This window comes from Chiloscyllium plagiosum, unplaced genomic scaffold (genome assembly GCF_037043375.1).
Source record: "Chiloscyllium plagiosum isolate Xiang-an unplaced genomic scaffold, Cpla_swu_hap1 HiC_scaffold_48, whole genome shotgun sequence".
Lineage (NCBI taxonomy): Eukaryota > Metazoa > Chordata > Chondrichthyes > Orectolobiformes > Hemiscylliidae > Chiloscyllium > Chiloscyllium plagiosum.
In genome coordinates, this window is record NW_028270186.1 from 453,646 (window position 1) to 468,557 (window position 14,912).

Here is a 14,912-nt window from a genome sequence, read left to right on the forward strand (position 1 = left end):
GAGTATATTGAGATTGACAGAATGTGGAGCACAAAAAGACATCAGATGGAAAACGTGGATGTGGACCAAAGATTAGCCATGATCTTACTGAATGGTGGTACAGATTCAGGGGACAGAATGGCCTGCTCCCCACTGTATTTTTCTAACCCTCACCATTGTTGAGTCTGTAACCAGTGAGTCTTTCCTCAGATAAGATTGCTGGATTCATTTTGGAGAATGAAACACAGAGTTGGGGTGTGTTTGAAAAGACTCAGACCAAGGTATTTAACTCTTTTTCTCAGAGACACGATTTCCAATTACACTTTGTAATAAAGCAGATCTAAGCTCATAAATATGGGCCCTGTATCATGGTGAGGTGCCAAAGCTCAGGGAATGGTCCTGTCAGACTGCTCCAAGCACCCTGTGTCTAAAGACCCAGTCTAGAAGCTCTAATAGCTGACCTAGACTGACCCTCCCAGTATAATATCACAGGAATGTTGTCCTGCCACATTTCTGGAAAGGACACAAAAACGTACCACCTGCCTCAGGCATATAAATTAACCTCCCAGTGGCAATGGGCAGAATAGGGGAATTAAAGGCTGAGTGCAGATTATCTGGATGCTATTGCAGTGTTGTCTGTGGGATCTTGCTGTGCGACCGTGACTGCTGTCTCTCCTCAGTGACAGCAGTGCCTGCAATTTGAAGAGGTGCTACAATCATGAAAGGCCCAAGTGAACGTACATTTCCCTTTTAAATAAAAAAGGTGACACTGTTCACATTCTGCGAGGGAAGAATTACTTCACAATGGCTAATCTAAAGAGCCCCAAACAAATCCAGGTCAAAGATTCAGAAAACCTGCAATCTTTGTTTTGTTGTTCGGCTGGGGTCAAAGATTAATCCACAAAATGCCATCATTCCTTTATTAAATCAATCAAATAAGCAGGTATTTGACAAAGGGGATCCACACTGGCTGTCTGGAGGGTTTCAGAGGTCAGTCTTGCATCTGACCAGCTCATGAGCTCCCCTCTGCTTCCTGGAACCGTTTCTGAGCATGTTTCTCACAGTACATCTGATCTTGAAACCAGAAATGGCCTCTCATGCTGAGGTTCAGGCCACAGTCAGTGCAGGCGTAGCACTGCTGGTGCCGGTAACAGCCGTCTCGAATCTTCACCACCTCCGTCCTGTGACACGATAGAAATGACACAATGACAGAATCTTAAACTGCTGTCCCTCCAGTCACACACCCCTACAGCAGGTCAGGAAAAGTGGGACACCTTCCCTGGCTCATCCCATACAAGTCAAATGGATTGATCCCAGGCTGCGAAGACAGAGTGGTTTAGTCTGGGATCCAGGAACCATTGCTGATGTGTTATTGAACTGGATCTAGAACAGGCAGCGTGGGTTTCTTGCTGTTCCCGTGTAGCTTTGTTTTTTGCGCACCCACCTCCTCTTGCCCCTTCCACCTTTGGCTAATTACAATCCCTTGAGCCAAGCTGGACAATACTCACGTAATGCTTGATCCACATTTCTCACACACACGATATTTGGGCACTGGTGTGTTTGGGGCGGAGGGAGAGAATCTTCCCGGGAACTGAACTACTGCTCCTGGTCAGGGTAGAGGCGAAGGAGAAAAGGAGACTTTGTCACACCCAGCGAACAACTTTCCTCCCTCCCCAGCTCCACCATCCGTCATATGCTCCCCTGCTCCTGTAGCCTCTCTCTGTCTCTTCCACACCATCCTCCTAACATCTCAAAATCTCCCACCTCCACCAGCCAGCTCTGCCCCTCCTCACCGTCCTGGTCTGCATCCAGTGCCTCCTGAAGCTGACGGAAACGATTGGATTGTCGAGGAGGTTCCTTTGCAGCTCGGTTCTCCTGGATCATCTTATAAACCTCCGAGTCTTTGTCGATATGATTTGAGGAACGCCGATCTGGGACCCTGGGGGCAGTGGGACAAATGGGGATGTGGCCAAAAATCAGTCAAAACCCATTTTAATAACTATCTCACCACCTGCCCCAGTACCCACTTCACCGCCCACCCACCCGGGCAGCACCCACCTCACTGCCCACCTACCCGGGCAGCACCCACCCAGACAGCACCCACCTCAACACCCACCTACCCGGGCAGCACCCACCTCACCACCCCCCGCCCAGCAGCACCCACCTCACCACCACCCACCCAGGCCGTCTGTTAAACCTCTTTGGATCAAGCAGCACACAAATAGCTGCAGGTTCAGGAGTAATGGGATTAAAAGTTTGAATCAATATTTGCAAACTGCTTTGCTACAGTGCATTTAATAGTAAAAGAGCACAGCTGGTCAGGCAGCATCACAGGAGCAGGAAAATCGACTTTTCGGGCCAGAGCCCTCAATTCCTGATGAAGGGCTCCAGCCCGAAACATCGATTCTCCTGCTCCTCGGATGCTGCCTGACCTGCTGTGCTTTTCCAGCAACACACTCTCGACTCTGATCTCCAGCATCTGCAGTCCTCACTGTCTCCCATTTAATAGTAATACCTCAGCTGAAGTACTGTGAGTAGTTGTAGACACCACATTATAGGAACAAAGTGAGCAGACGAGAGAGTGAGTGTAGATGCAATTTACAAGAATGGTTCCAGGAATGAGAAACTTCAGTGATGTTGAAGGAAATTGGGGTGTTCTTCTTAGAGAGGAGGTGGCTGAGAGATTTAAGAGAGGATTTTGAAAATCACAAGCAGGCTGGACAGAGTAGATCAGGAGAAAGTATTCACACTGGTAAAAGGAACAAGAACAAGAGGGACATAGATTTAATGCTATGTGCAAACAAAGCAAGGGTGATGTGAGAAAAAAAACTTGTTCACACAGCAAGTAGTTAGGGTCTGGAGTGCACAGGCTGGAAATGTGGTGAAGGCAGATTCAGTTGAAGCATTCGGGGGGGGGGCATTAGATGGTTACTTGGATAGAAATAGTGTGCAGGCAAATGGGGAAAAAGCAGCAGAATTGCACAGTGTCATGATGCTCATTTGGAGAGCCAGTGAAGACCTGATGAGCTGAATGGCCCCCTCTTGGATTCTAACACTTAGGTCAAAAGACCCTTCACAGGAACACAAACGGTTAAAGTTTGATGTTCACCACATTGAGGCAGATGAGCAAACACCAAGGAGGAAGTCAGCTTTCCAAAAACGCAAATCCGAAAATGAAGGGCCCAAGTCTCTGATGGGAGAGGGAATATTGCCTGTGATATCTTGCCGTACTCTGCTCGTCGCAGCCTGCCCCCCAGAATACTATCTGAACCGGCCCCTTTCACATCACTCATCAACTGCGAAAAGTCTTTCTCTGGTTGTACAATCTCCTGAGGTAGTGAAAGGTGCTATTGAAAAGCTAGTCCTTATGTTAATGGTGTGTGGCATGCTGCGGACACATTGGCACGTACCTGTTGCTCAGAGCGGCAGAGCTGGGAGAGTGTGATCTTTCAGTCCTATGCCTTACCTCCGAGGGACTCGAGTCTGTGGAGTGGCTCACTCTGGGCACAGAGTAGGAACTGGAGACAGGAGAGAGGCTCCTGCGGACCTGAATCCCTGCTTGGAATCCCTGAAAAAGCAATCAGAAGCAGCAAGGATCAAGACACCAAAGCATCAAACCGACTGAGGGCAAGAGGAGAAAGGCCTTTTGCCCCTCACCAGGAGACTGGGAACAAAGAGATATCCTCCATACATTTGGGCCTTGATGCTCACAAAATTGCTTGTGTCCACGTTAAATCATCCTTCCTCACTGTTTTCAGTGTCTGAGCACCAGCAAGACATCCTGAGACTCAACAGGAGTCACAGAGATCCAGGGTTACCCCCACTGACATACATAGTCTCTGTCTCTCTCTCTCTCTCAGCAGTTCTGCACATCCAGGGTCCTGGGATCACTCACCTTCGGCACCATATTTCCCCGAAATGCTGTCTCCTCCTTCTCTTCTGAGCTCCAAGCTGGGGATACAGTCCTGGAATCAAATGAGAATTCAATCCATGTTCAGCACCATTCGCACCATTGCAGATACTGAAATATTGAAGGGTATTTGGATCCTTGTTTTCCTGATATATATTAATGACGTGGATCTTGATGTATAGGGGACAATTTCAAAGTTGGAAGATGACATGCACTTTGAAGAATTATTAACTTTGAGGACTGTGTAGAACTCAAGAAGATCATTGTCAAGTTGTTGGAGTGGGCAGATAGGTGGCAGATGAGGTTATAGTCATAGAGATATACTTGGGTCTAACTTGTCCATGTCAACCAGATATCCTAAATTAATCTAGTCCCAGCGGTCAGCACTTCACCCATATCTCTCTAACCCTTCCTATTCATATACCTGTCCAGATGCCTTTTAAATGTTGTAATTGTATTAGCCTCCAACACTTCCTCTGGCAGCTCATTCCATACATGCACCATCCTCTGTGTGAAAAAGTTGTTCCTTAGGTCCCTTTTAAATCTTTCCCCTCTCACCTAAACCTGTGCCATCTAATTCTGGACTCCCCCCACTCCAGGGAAAAGACGTTGTCCGTTTACCCTATCCATTCCCCGAATTATTTTATAAATCTCGATAAGGTCACCCCTCTGCCTGTGACGTTCCAGGGAAAACAGCTCCAGCCTATCCAGCCTCTCGGTGCAGCTCAAATGCACCAATCCTGGCCAACATCCTCACAAATCTTTTCTGAACTCTTTCAAGTTTCACAACATCCTTCAATTAGCAGGGAGAACAGAATTGCATGCAGTGTTCCGAAACTGCCCTAACCAATGTTCTGTACAGCCATAACACGACCTCCCAACTCCTATATTCCATGCACTGACCAATAAAGTAAACACATCAAATGCCTCTTCACTATCCTGTCTGCATGTTATCCACTGTCAAGGTTCAATGCAGAGAAGCATGAGGTGGTGCACTTTGGTCAGAAAACCAGTGAAAGACAATAGAATTGTACCCCCTATTTTATGAAGGAATATAGGGACTGGATGTTTATGTGCAGAGATCGTTGAAGTTGGCAGATGAAGAGAGCAGGGAGGAGAAAGTGAGGACTGCAGATGCTGGAGACCAGAGTTGAAAAATGTGGTGCTGGAAAAGCGCAGCAGGTCAGGCAGCATCCAAGGAGCAGGAGAATCAGAGAGCAGTAAATAATGCATATTGTTCTCGGTTTTCTTGACAGCAGCAGAAAAGATGACGTTGTACAAGACAAAGGACAAACACCTTACCCAGAGGAGACAGACATGTTCAAATAGAATTCCCCTCCAAAGGTTTCAACTGACTCAGAACAGTGACAGAGATTGGCCATGCAGAAGTGGACTCACCTCATGTTAGTATTGGGAGAGATGGATTTCTGATCAGGTGCAGGAGAGAGGGATCGGACAGATGTGAGGTTTGGGGATCGTGGACTGTTGCTTGCACTCCACTTTCTCTCGACAAGGTTCTTATTCTCATCCTTGTCCGTGTGTAGGACACTCTTGGAGAGAGCAAAGAGGAAAAGGGAAAATTAGTCCAATTTCTCAAAACGTGAGAATTTCCTCCCAAGCCTTAATTCAACATCTGCATTATGATAGTCTAACAGTCAATGAGCAACACACTCCCTTTTAAAATGTAGGCAATATCAATCAACTTGCTCACAGCAGCCTTCCTCTGGCAGTGTGGTACTCCCACCATACCTCCCCTCTGATAATGTGGCAATCCAGTATTACTGAGGTGATATTTGGATTCTCTGAATGTACTGGTATGGGGATAGATTGGGAAGGGGGACGGAGGTGGCTCAGTAATGATCTTGCTGAATGAAGAGAAAACCCCACAGGCCACATAACCTCTTCCTGCTCCTGATGTTCCAGCTGAAGGTTTGGGGTCAATCCCAGGTCAGTACTGTCAGAATGTTCCGAGATTCCTGAGAGGTAGATGAACAGAGAGAGGTAAAGGTGTTTATGCTGCTTGGTACCATCCCTGCCTCTGAGCCAGCAGGCTGTGGTTCATGTCCCACCTGTACAACCCCTATACAAGTAGATTCAGAAATACCTGGACAGAGACAGGGAGAGACACAATGTTACCATCTTAAGTTTGTGCAGCCCAAACACAGTGCATATGAATCTAGAGGAACCTGGAGGCAGAGTAAATGCAGACAGTGAACCAGTGTGGTACTCTGTGCAATGGAAGTGATTTGGCAGTACTGTGGAGCAAGGCTGAAGCAGACTGGAACCCCCTCTGTACCCTGCAACCAATACTCACCTCGAATCTCTGTGCAAGGAAAGTGTTTGTGGGAGATCCATCAAGGGGTCCAGGGGAACCTGCCTCTGGCCTTCAACAAACAAAAAAAAAAAGCCACAATGAGACATCACAGCATTGAAAATCAAATTACTTCCATCATTAGGAAGGCCAAGCCGTTGTAGTTAAACTTCCCTACACAAGACATTGATTTCAAATCTGCAATTACCCCCATCTCACTCAAATCTATCAGTGCTACAGTAAGGTGCTGTTGTGGGGTAGTGGTAACAACTCTTGCTCTGGACCAGGAGGCCTGGGTTTATGTCCCATCTGCTCAAGGTCTGTAATAACATACATGAACAAATGGATGAGAGAACATAGAATAAGTATTGAGTTCATTAATGGACGAAACAAACCTATGGAAACACATGCTCAAATCCTGAAAGCTGCTGTTTGAGAATTTCAGTGAGAGGTAAACCCGAGTGATAGTGAGGCCCCAGATTCACATCACTGCCCCACTCCTCCCCTTCCAGGGAAGAGGAGTCCTATTCTCGTCCAGAATGTCCCACTGTGACCGGGTGGACTCAGACTGGCCGGATGTCCACCTGACAGACCAGGTTCCAGTGATTCAGGAAGTGATGGGTAAAATGGACAGCAGTCCGACTCTTGGATCTGGAATATGGAAAACACCGAGACTTGGGTATGATACAACAGGCCTGCTCGTCATTACCCTGTTTGGGCAAAAATCACTGGGACAGACCCTCTCACATTAACCCACATGCAATAGGGCCAGACAGCATTTACCACCATTTCTCGTAGGTACCAACTGAGGAATACTCCGAGACCATCTCAGTGTACATTACCCTCCCGACCCAACTCCCTCTTAGTCTCCCAGAACCCTTCACCCCTTTCATCTCAACCCATTCCCTAAGGTCTATATTCTCCTCCCTCATCAGCTTGAACCATCTCCCCCTCTGGCCTATTCCACCCCGTTACCCATTTCCCCCAAACCCTGAAGGAAGGCACTGGGAGAAAGGGAGCAGACTGGCTTTTAAAGCAGCAGCCCCAGTTATAGCCAATCAGGTCAGTGGGAATTTAGAAAGGGTGGGTGAAGAGGAAGAGTTCAACAGACACACAAACACACGTACAGACACTAACAGGTCTCGTACCCCCGAAGCCTCTGAATGGGACAGAAGGAAGGGCAGGTCATAAAGTCGCTGAAACATTGCCCGATTCCTGCTCCATTTGTTGTAGTTACAGACACGGTTTACCCAAATTACACTGAGCCCAACCTGGTTCCTCTCCAGCCTGGAACTGAGAAAACCTGTCCTCTCCTTTAGTCCCTGCATTAGCAGAGGTACTGGAACATACTCCATGTCCATGCGCAGAGTCAGACTGAGGGAGAGATGACCACCAGAGTATCCCTCACCTACCTCTCCTCCAAGTGGATCCTCAGCCACAGTCAACACAGGATTGATCGACAGACATAGCTGACGACTTGCCTCACTCAGTGGCAGGCAGCAGCCTGTACACTGGTGTTGTTCATCTGAAATTTTCCACAGTTCGGCATTTCAGACCGCGTCCCCAAACTTCTGCATCTCTCACAGCCACACACCTCTCAATGTCGAGGATGAGATCCCCTTCACACATTCTGATCCGGTTCTGAGCCTCCATGTTGAGCATGTCAGAGGTTTCAGTCCCATTGATGCTCGTGATCAGGTCTCCCAGCCGGAGATCCACTAAGTCTGCTTTGCTCCCACTAGTGACCTATGAGTAGAGAAGGTAAAGAGAGGGGTTCATAATCTAAAAAAAAAAGAGTTCTGTTTGTCTCTTTACTTCTGGTGCCCAGTGCCAGCTGGATCGGTGAATTATGGACACCGGATAATTGGCATGAGGAGCAGGGCTGTAGGGCGTAGACAAGAGATTGAGACGCAGGTAAATTTGTTTTCGTTTTGCAGAGGAAGCTGCTGTGATCCCAGGCATGCTGCCTAAAAGGAACAGTGATGGAAACAGCTGAAACAAAAACTTTCAAAAGAGAATTAGATAAATACATCATCACTGTCAGAGTTGCACCCATCCAGGCCAGTGGAGAGTACTCCATCACACTCCTGACTCGTCCATTGAAGATTGTGGACAGCCTTTGCATGGTCAGGACTTGAGTTATTCACTGTAGTATTCTGATCCTCTGACCTGCTCAGGTATAGTTAGTCCAGTCCAGTTTCTGGTCAATGGTAAACCCCAGGAGGTTAACGGTAGGGAATTCCGTGACAGTAATGCCACTGAATGTGAAAGGGAAGTTTAAGAGTAGATTCCGTCTCAAATGCTCGTTGCCTGGCTCTGTGTGGAGTCTGTGTAACTTTCCCCTCATCAATACAAGCTGGATATTGTCCAGCAAACAGCATATGGACACAGGTTGCCTCATGATGTGGGGCAGGGCACAGTGTGATTGTGACAGAGGACCAGAGATCTTTATGGTGAAGGGACAGTAGTACGCTTGGCCAGAGCTGCGATCTGTGTTGGGTGACAATCACAGGTAGGCCAGCAGGAAAGTGTTGAAACAAACCTGGTTTCAGCAGCACTGCAGAGACAGGATATAGACCAGCATGAGGCCCCACTCATGTGCCACTTAACCGCACGGGCTTGCCAAAATATTAGATGTAAAGGCAGCCAGTAGGAGTCAGAATCCAAACTGGCTCACAACCAGACAACGGTAAGACAGTTGAGAAATGTGAACAAATATCGATGCGGAGACAGTATCAAAGGGCAAAACAGGCAAGGTTTTGTTTCAACCCCAGTTCAAAATTATACTGGCTCTTTACTGCCATTGATAGGGAAACAAGGTGTGGGAATATATACAGCAAAACTGAGGAGCCAGAATAAGGACAAGGTGACAATTGTTCAGATTGGGTGGAACCCAGAAACCATTCCAACGTCCTACAGCAAAAGAGCTCAGTTTCCACATTTTAACAAAGGGTGGAACAAGATCTCAATCGCCAAGAGTACTCGACTGACCAGACAGAGAGGTGGACGGCAAAAGGACACAAAGATAGCAAGGAGGCAGAGAGAAAGAACAAGGGAGGGAAAAAGTGAGAGAGTTTCAAAAGAAAACGTGAAAACAGAGACAGGACAGAGAAGCAGATGGAGGGATAGCAGAAAGAGAGAAGAAGTGACAAAAACAGAGAAGCAGGCAGACAGGAAGAGAGAGAGAGAAGAGGGTTGGAAGCGGAAGGATTAAAATGCTCTCAAAAGGTCAATGGTATCGAGGGTTCTGATGGAATCTGGCTCTGAGCTCATCATCTCAACGCCCCAAGTATTAACCACATCCCAGTACATGAGCAAATGAACATGCAGTGACTGTCAACCAATGGAACTGCTGTTAAAACACTGCTGGTTGGTGAACTCCACCTGCTGTGAACACGTGACAGCAATCCCCATACAGTCCCAGACAACTGACTCCTGATACCCTCAGGGCTAATGCAGGGAGGGGGTTAATGAATGCCGCTCTGCTAGTTACACCCATTTTCTGGGAATGACTTAAAAATAAACACTGGCAGCTGACGTGTCTCAGAAACTGGCTTCAGTGAGTGCAGGGCAGCAATACGAGGGCTCAGCTGATACCACAAATGGGGCAACGTGCACAGCACAGCATTCAGCTCCAACCCTGCTTGAAACATCCTGACCTGAGAACTCGGAATTAAATCTCTCCTCATCCTTCCCAATCCCCCGGACTCCGGCTAGTTTCCCCAGCCCTCCACGTCTGTGTAATTCCTCATTTCCAGCTCCATTTGAGGGAATCCCTTCTGATATCTCAAGTGTCTGCTTCCTTCGATGGAGCATCTCTCTCCAGATGAGGTCCAGCCAGTGTCAGTCATGCTTTCCTTTACACACAGCTACTTTTGTAGTGTCTGCCCAGAGAAGGAAAGCTGACAATCTCATCTTAAACACTGACACTAAAATGCTGCTCCCCAATCAATAACATTGGTCTTAATGCACCTTCTCCTCCCAACACCCCACCATCACCCTCACTAGGGGTCACAGCGACACTGAAAACCTGATGTTAAGTTCCACTGTCAGCAAAGCATCAGACTGCTGCAAGAACTGACAGACCCATTCACATCCTTGAGGGAGGCAAAGCTTCTATCTTTGTCACCTCTGCATTGTGTGGTTAATTTTCAACTGCCCTCCCAATCAGCTTTAGGAGGGATGCCCACATCCAGGGAGCGTTTGACAGGGGACAGTGTCGGGGGAGCTTTATTCTGAATCTAACCTTTTGCTGCCCCAATCCTGGCAATGTTTGATGGGACAGTGTTGAGGAAGCTTTACTTTGTGTCAAATGCCTTGTACCTTTTCTGACAGTATGAGCTGATAAATGAATGGATTATTTAGTGTTTGGTCAGGACAGGACTAGACATCGCCGGGGACGGGAGGATGAGACAGGGAGGCAGCCTTCAACAAAGCTCCCACCAAATTTCCTCGTTTGGAGCTACAGAGGAGGGAAAAGGTTGAAGAACTGAGCGGTGACAGACTAACCACTTTGACTACCAATCGGCAATAAGGGAAAATTTAGAGTGCGATATTTAATGTCGAGCTGATTTGGAAATTGGAGAGAACGTATAAACAGGAAAGAGGAAGGAGACATAGTACAGCAAGAAACCCCAGAAAACTGCTCATTCGCAAGCAGCACGTCATTGTCACAAAGTCCAGCTCAACCTCAATATCAGACATTGGAAAGACTGAGTGAGCACCCATACACTCCCAATTTAGTGGGCCGAGATGTACCATCCTGCAACCAAAACAGGATGGGCCACGACACTGACCTCTACTGACTGCCAAAACCCAAATATCCAGCTGACCAACTCCAACACTGAGCATTCAGTGACACAGGGAGAACTCATGTGGACAGGAAGGGATAGTGAATATGGACAAAGCCTCAATGAGGCTCTAGTGAAATATGATTATGAGAAGCCTCTCAGAACAAGGGTTAATGTTGGCCATTCACTGCATCAGAGAGGTAGGGGCCAGGGAGTACTGTTCCTGTTGGTTCATGATTTAGGAAACAGAATCAAGCTTCCTCCCTGAAAACAGAAAGGAAAATATGAAGAAACCTTTCAGCACAGGGAACGACAGAGGGACAGGATGGAACAGTATTTAACATGGGACTGGGCAAGAATGTTCAAGGCTGTTCAGAAATCATTTCTATTGACTTATTCCACATAGGCCCCAAGGCTTGAGCTGCTTTCTCTCAGTGTGTATCTGTACTCTCTGACTCTGCAGTTCAATGCCAAAGCTATCATTCTGATGTCCCTCAATCATGTCCAACCCCATTTATCTCTTTTGTTTTAAATGTGAATGGTGGATATCACTGGCTGGGCCAGCATTGACTGCCTGTCCCTACTTGCTCTTCAGAAGGTGGTGCTGAGCTGTCTTCTTGAACCACTGCAGTCCATGTGCTGGAGGTAGACCCACAATGCCCTAAGGGAGGGAATTCCAGGATTTTAACTAAGAGACACTGAAGGAATGGTGATGTATTTCCAAGTCAGAATGGTGAGTGACTTGGAGGGGAACTTGCAGGTGTTGGTGTTCCATGTATCTGCTGCCCTTGTCCTTCTGATTGGAAGTGGTCTTGGGTTTGGAAGGTGCTGCCTGAGGATCTTTGATGAATTTCTGCAGTGCATCTTGTAGATAGTGCACACTGCTGCTACTGAGCACTGGTGGTGGAGGGAGTGAATGCTTGTGGATGTGGTGCTACGCAAGCAGGCTGTTTTGTCCTGGATGATGTCGAGCTTCCCAAGTGTTGATGGAGTTGCATCCGTCCAGGCAAGTAGGGTGTAATCCATCATACTCCAGACTTGTGCCTTACAGATGATGAGCAGGCTTTGGGGAGTTATTCACTGTGGTATTCCAAGTCTCTGACCTCTTCAATGCAGGTGAGAGACATGGTGCCTGTCATTAAGGGTGGGAATGTAGGAAAGGGAGACAGAGACCATGGATAAATGAGTGTGGGGATAAAAAGACAATGCCTCACCGGTGGGGGTGAAGAGACGACAGAGTGAATGGGAGGACCAGAGGAACATCTAGAAATTGGAGAACTGAAATCTAAAGTGCTGAGGGGGGTGAGTGAGTCAGAGTCACAGAGATGTACAGAACGGAAACTGACCCTTCGGTCTAACTCAGCCATGCTGACCAGATATCCCAACTCAATCTAGTCCCACCTGCCAGGACCCAGCCCACATCCCTCCAAACCCTTCCTATTCACAGACTCATCCTTTTAAAAGTTGAAATTGTACCAGCCTCCACCACTTCCTCTGGCAGCTTCATTCCATACATGTACCTCCCTCTGTGTGAAAAAGTTGCCCCTTAGGTCTCTTTTATATCTTTCCCCTCTCACCCTAAACCTATGCCCTCTAGTTCTGGATTTCCTGACCCCAGGGAAAAGACCTTGTCTATTTATCATACCCATGCCCCTCATGATTTTGTAAACTTCTATAAGGTCACCCCTCAGCCTCTGATGCTCCTGGGAAAACAGCCCCAGCCTGTTCAGCCTCTCCCTGTAGCTGAAATCCTCCAACCCTGGCAACATCCTTGTAAATCTTTTCTAAACCCTTTCAAGTTTCACAACATCTTTCCGATAGGAAGGAGACCAGAATTGCACTCAATATTGCAAAAGTGGTCAAACCAATGTCCTGTACAGCCGCAACATGACCTCCCAACTCTGTACTCAATGCTCTGACCAATAAAGGAAAGCATATCAAACACCTCTTCACTATCCTATCTAGCTGCGACTCCAAAGTCTTTTTGTTCAGCAACACTCCCCAGGACCTCACCATTTAGCGTATAAGTCCTGCTCTGATTTGCTTTCCCAAAATGCAGCACCTTGAATTTATCTGAATTAAACTCCATCTGCCACTTCTCAGCCCATTGGCCCATCTGGTCAAGATCCTGTTGTAGTCTGAGGTAACCTTCTTCGCTGTCCACTACACCTCCAATTTTGGTGTTATGTGCAAACTTACTAACTATACTTCCTGTGTTTAAATCCAAATCATTTATATAAATGACGCAAAGTAGTGAACCCAGTACCGACCTTGTGGAACTCCACTGGTCACTGGCTTCCAGTCTGAAAAACAACCCTCTACCACCACCCTCTGTCTTCTACCTTTGAGCCAGTTCTGTATTCAAATGGCTGGTTCTCCCCATATTCAATGAGGTCTGGCCTTACTAACCAGTCTCCCATGGGGAACCTTGTCGAACACCTTACTGAAGTCCATATAGATCACATCTACCACTCTGCCCTCATCAATCCTCTTTGTTACTTCTTCAAAAAACTCAATCAAGTTTGTGAGACATGATTTCCCACACACAAAGCCATGTTGACTATCCCTAATCAGTCCTTGCCTTTCCAAATACATGTACATCCTGTCCCTCAGGATTCCCTCCAACAACTTGCTCACCACTGAGGTCAGGCTCACTGGTCTATAGTTCCCTGGTTTGTCCTTACCACTTCTCTTGAATAATGGCACCACATTACCCAACCTCCAGTCTTCCGGCACCTCACCCGTGACTATCGATGATACAAATATCTCAGCAAGAGGCCCAGCAATCACTTCTCTAGCTTCCCACAGAGTTCTTGGGTACACCTGGTCAGGTCATGGGGATTTATCCACCTTTACCCGTTTCAAGACATCCAACACTTTCTCCTCTGTAATATGGACATTTTTCAACATGTCACCATCTATTTCCCTGCAGTCTATATCTTCCATATCCTTCTCCACATTAAACACTGAGCTAGCTCTTCCAGCCAGGAGCACATACATTGCATTGCTGGTAAGTCACCTTATCCCAATCCAACAATTCCCATTTCCACAATTAGAGCTCTCCTACTAGCCATGAGATTTCAACCATGAGCCACACAGAGCAGAGGCAGTGAACTAGGCGCTACGCAAAGGCAGCAAACGTGACTCCCTGCCCAAGTCGCACTGTACCTGACGTTCCAGCAGAGCCAGCCAACAGAGTGCCCCTCACTCAGCCTAATTCCACCCCACAAAAGGCTTCGATCCACCCCCAAGGTCCCCGGGCACTCACCTTGGAGACGGTGATTTTCTTGTGAAAGTCTCTGCCGCCGGTAATACGGAATCCCCAGGGTCCGGGGCCACACAGTTTCACCGTCCGAGACATCTCGCTGCGCGTCTGCAAACTATCCAGACGGGCGCCCGCCCCTTAAACCTCCGGCTCCACCCTTCCATATCCCTCCCTCTGTCACACACTCCCTCCCGCTGCTCCTGCCTGCTCACCTTTATTAGAAATCCGGATCCTCCCAAATCTCCTGGCTCTGCTCTCAGAGAGCTATCACTCACTGACTCAGGTTGAGACACAAACCATCAACCCAGCTCCCACCAGGAACAGGGTGAGTCGCAGTTGAACTGTGCTGCCGTCCACAGTCAAATAGCCGTCCATTTCAGGCGTGTCTCCATTCAAGGGGAGTTGAGGCGGAAGCATGTAGAGTTCAGACGGCCACTCGGCTTGCTCCTGACCGAGCCCTGTTGTAGGTGGAACACTTTCACAAAACCCAAAACGTTGCTTCATCATTAATCTCCTAAAAACCAGAAGTCAATTCCTCAGTCCTCTTCCAATTCAAATACCACAATTCTTAAATGTTTGCTCTGGTGATGAAATCCCTCCATTGTCTTTCCCTTTCCCTGTCTCTGTTACTCAACTCACTCCCCACAGCTCTCTCTC

The 14,912-nt window shown here is 47.6% G+C and overlaps 1 protein-coding gene across 3 annotated transcripts; it reads right to left on the reverse strand.

Annotated features, from left to right (window-relative positions):
- Positions 1–885: 885 nt before the first annotated feature.
- On the reverse strand, positions 886–14,613 carry pdlim2 (PDZ and LIM domain 2 (mystique)). Of its 3 annotated transcripts, none has more exons than XM_043681154.2 (9): positions 14,468–14,613; positions 7,795–7,946; positions 6,204–6,273; positions 5,288–5,439; positions 3,875–3,944; positions 3,390–3,547; positions 1,773–1,918; positions 1,488–1,584; positions 886–1,160 (listed from the first exon to the last, which is right to left on the reverse strand). In XM_043681154.2, exons 2-9 carry the CDS (start codon positions 7,860–7,862, stop codon positions 992–994), a joined length of 930 nt encoding a protein of 309 aa, XP_043537089.2. In that variant the 5' UTR covers positions 7,863–7,946; positions 14,468–14,613; the 3' UTR covers positions 886–991. The 3 variants fall into 3 exon arrangements, with proteins under 3 accessions (XP_043537089.2, XP_043537088.2, XP_087840357.1); XM_043681153.2 differs by lacking the exon at positions 14,468–14,613 and adding an exon at positions 14,259–14,384; XM_087984231.1 differs by lacking the exon at positions 14,468–14,613 and adding an exon at positions 8,743–9,366.
- Between the last annotated feature and the right edge of the window lie 299 nt (positions 14,614–14,912).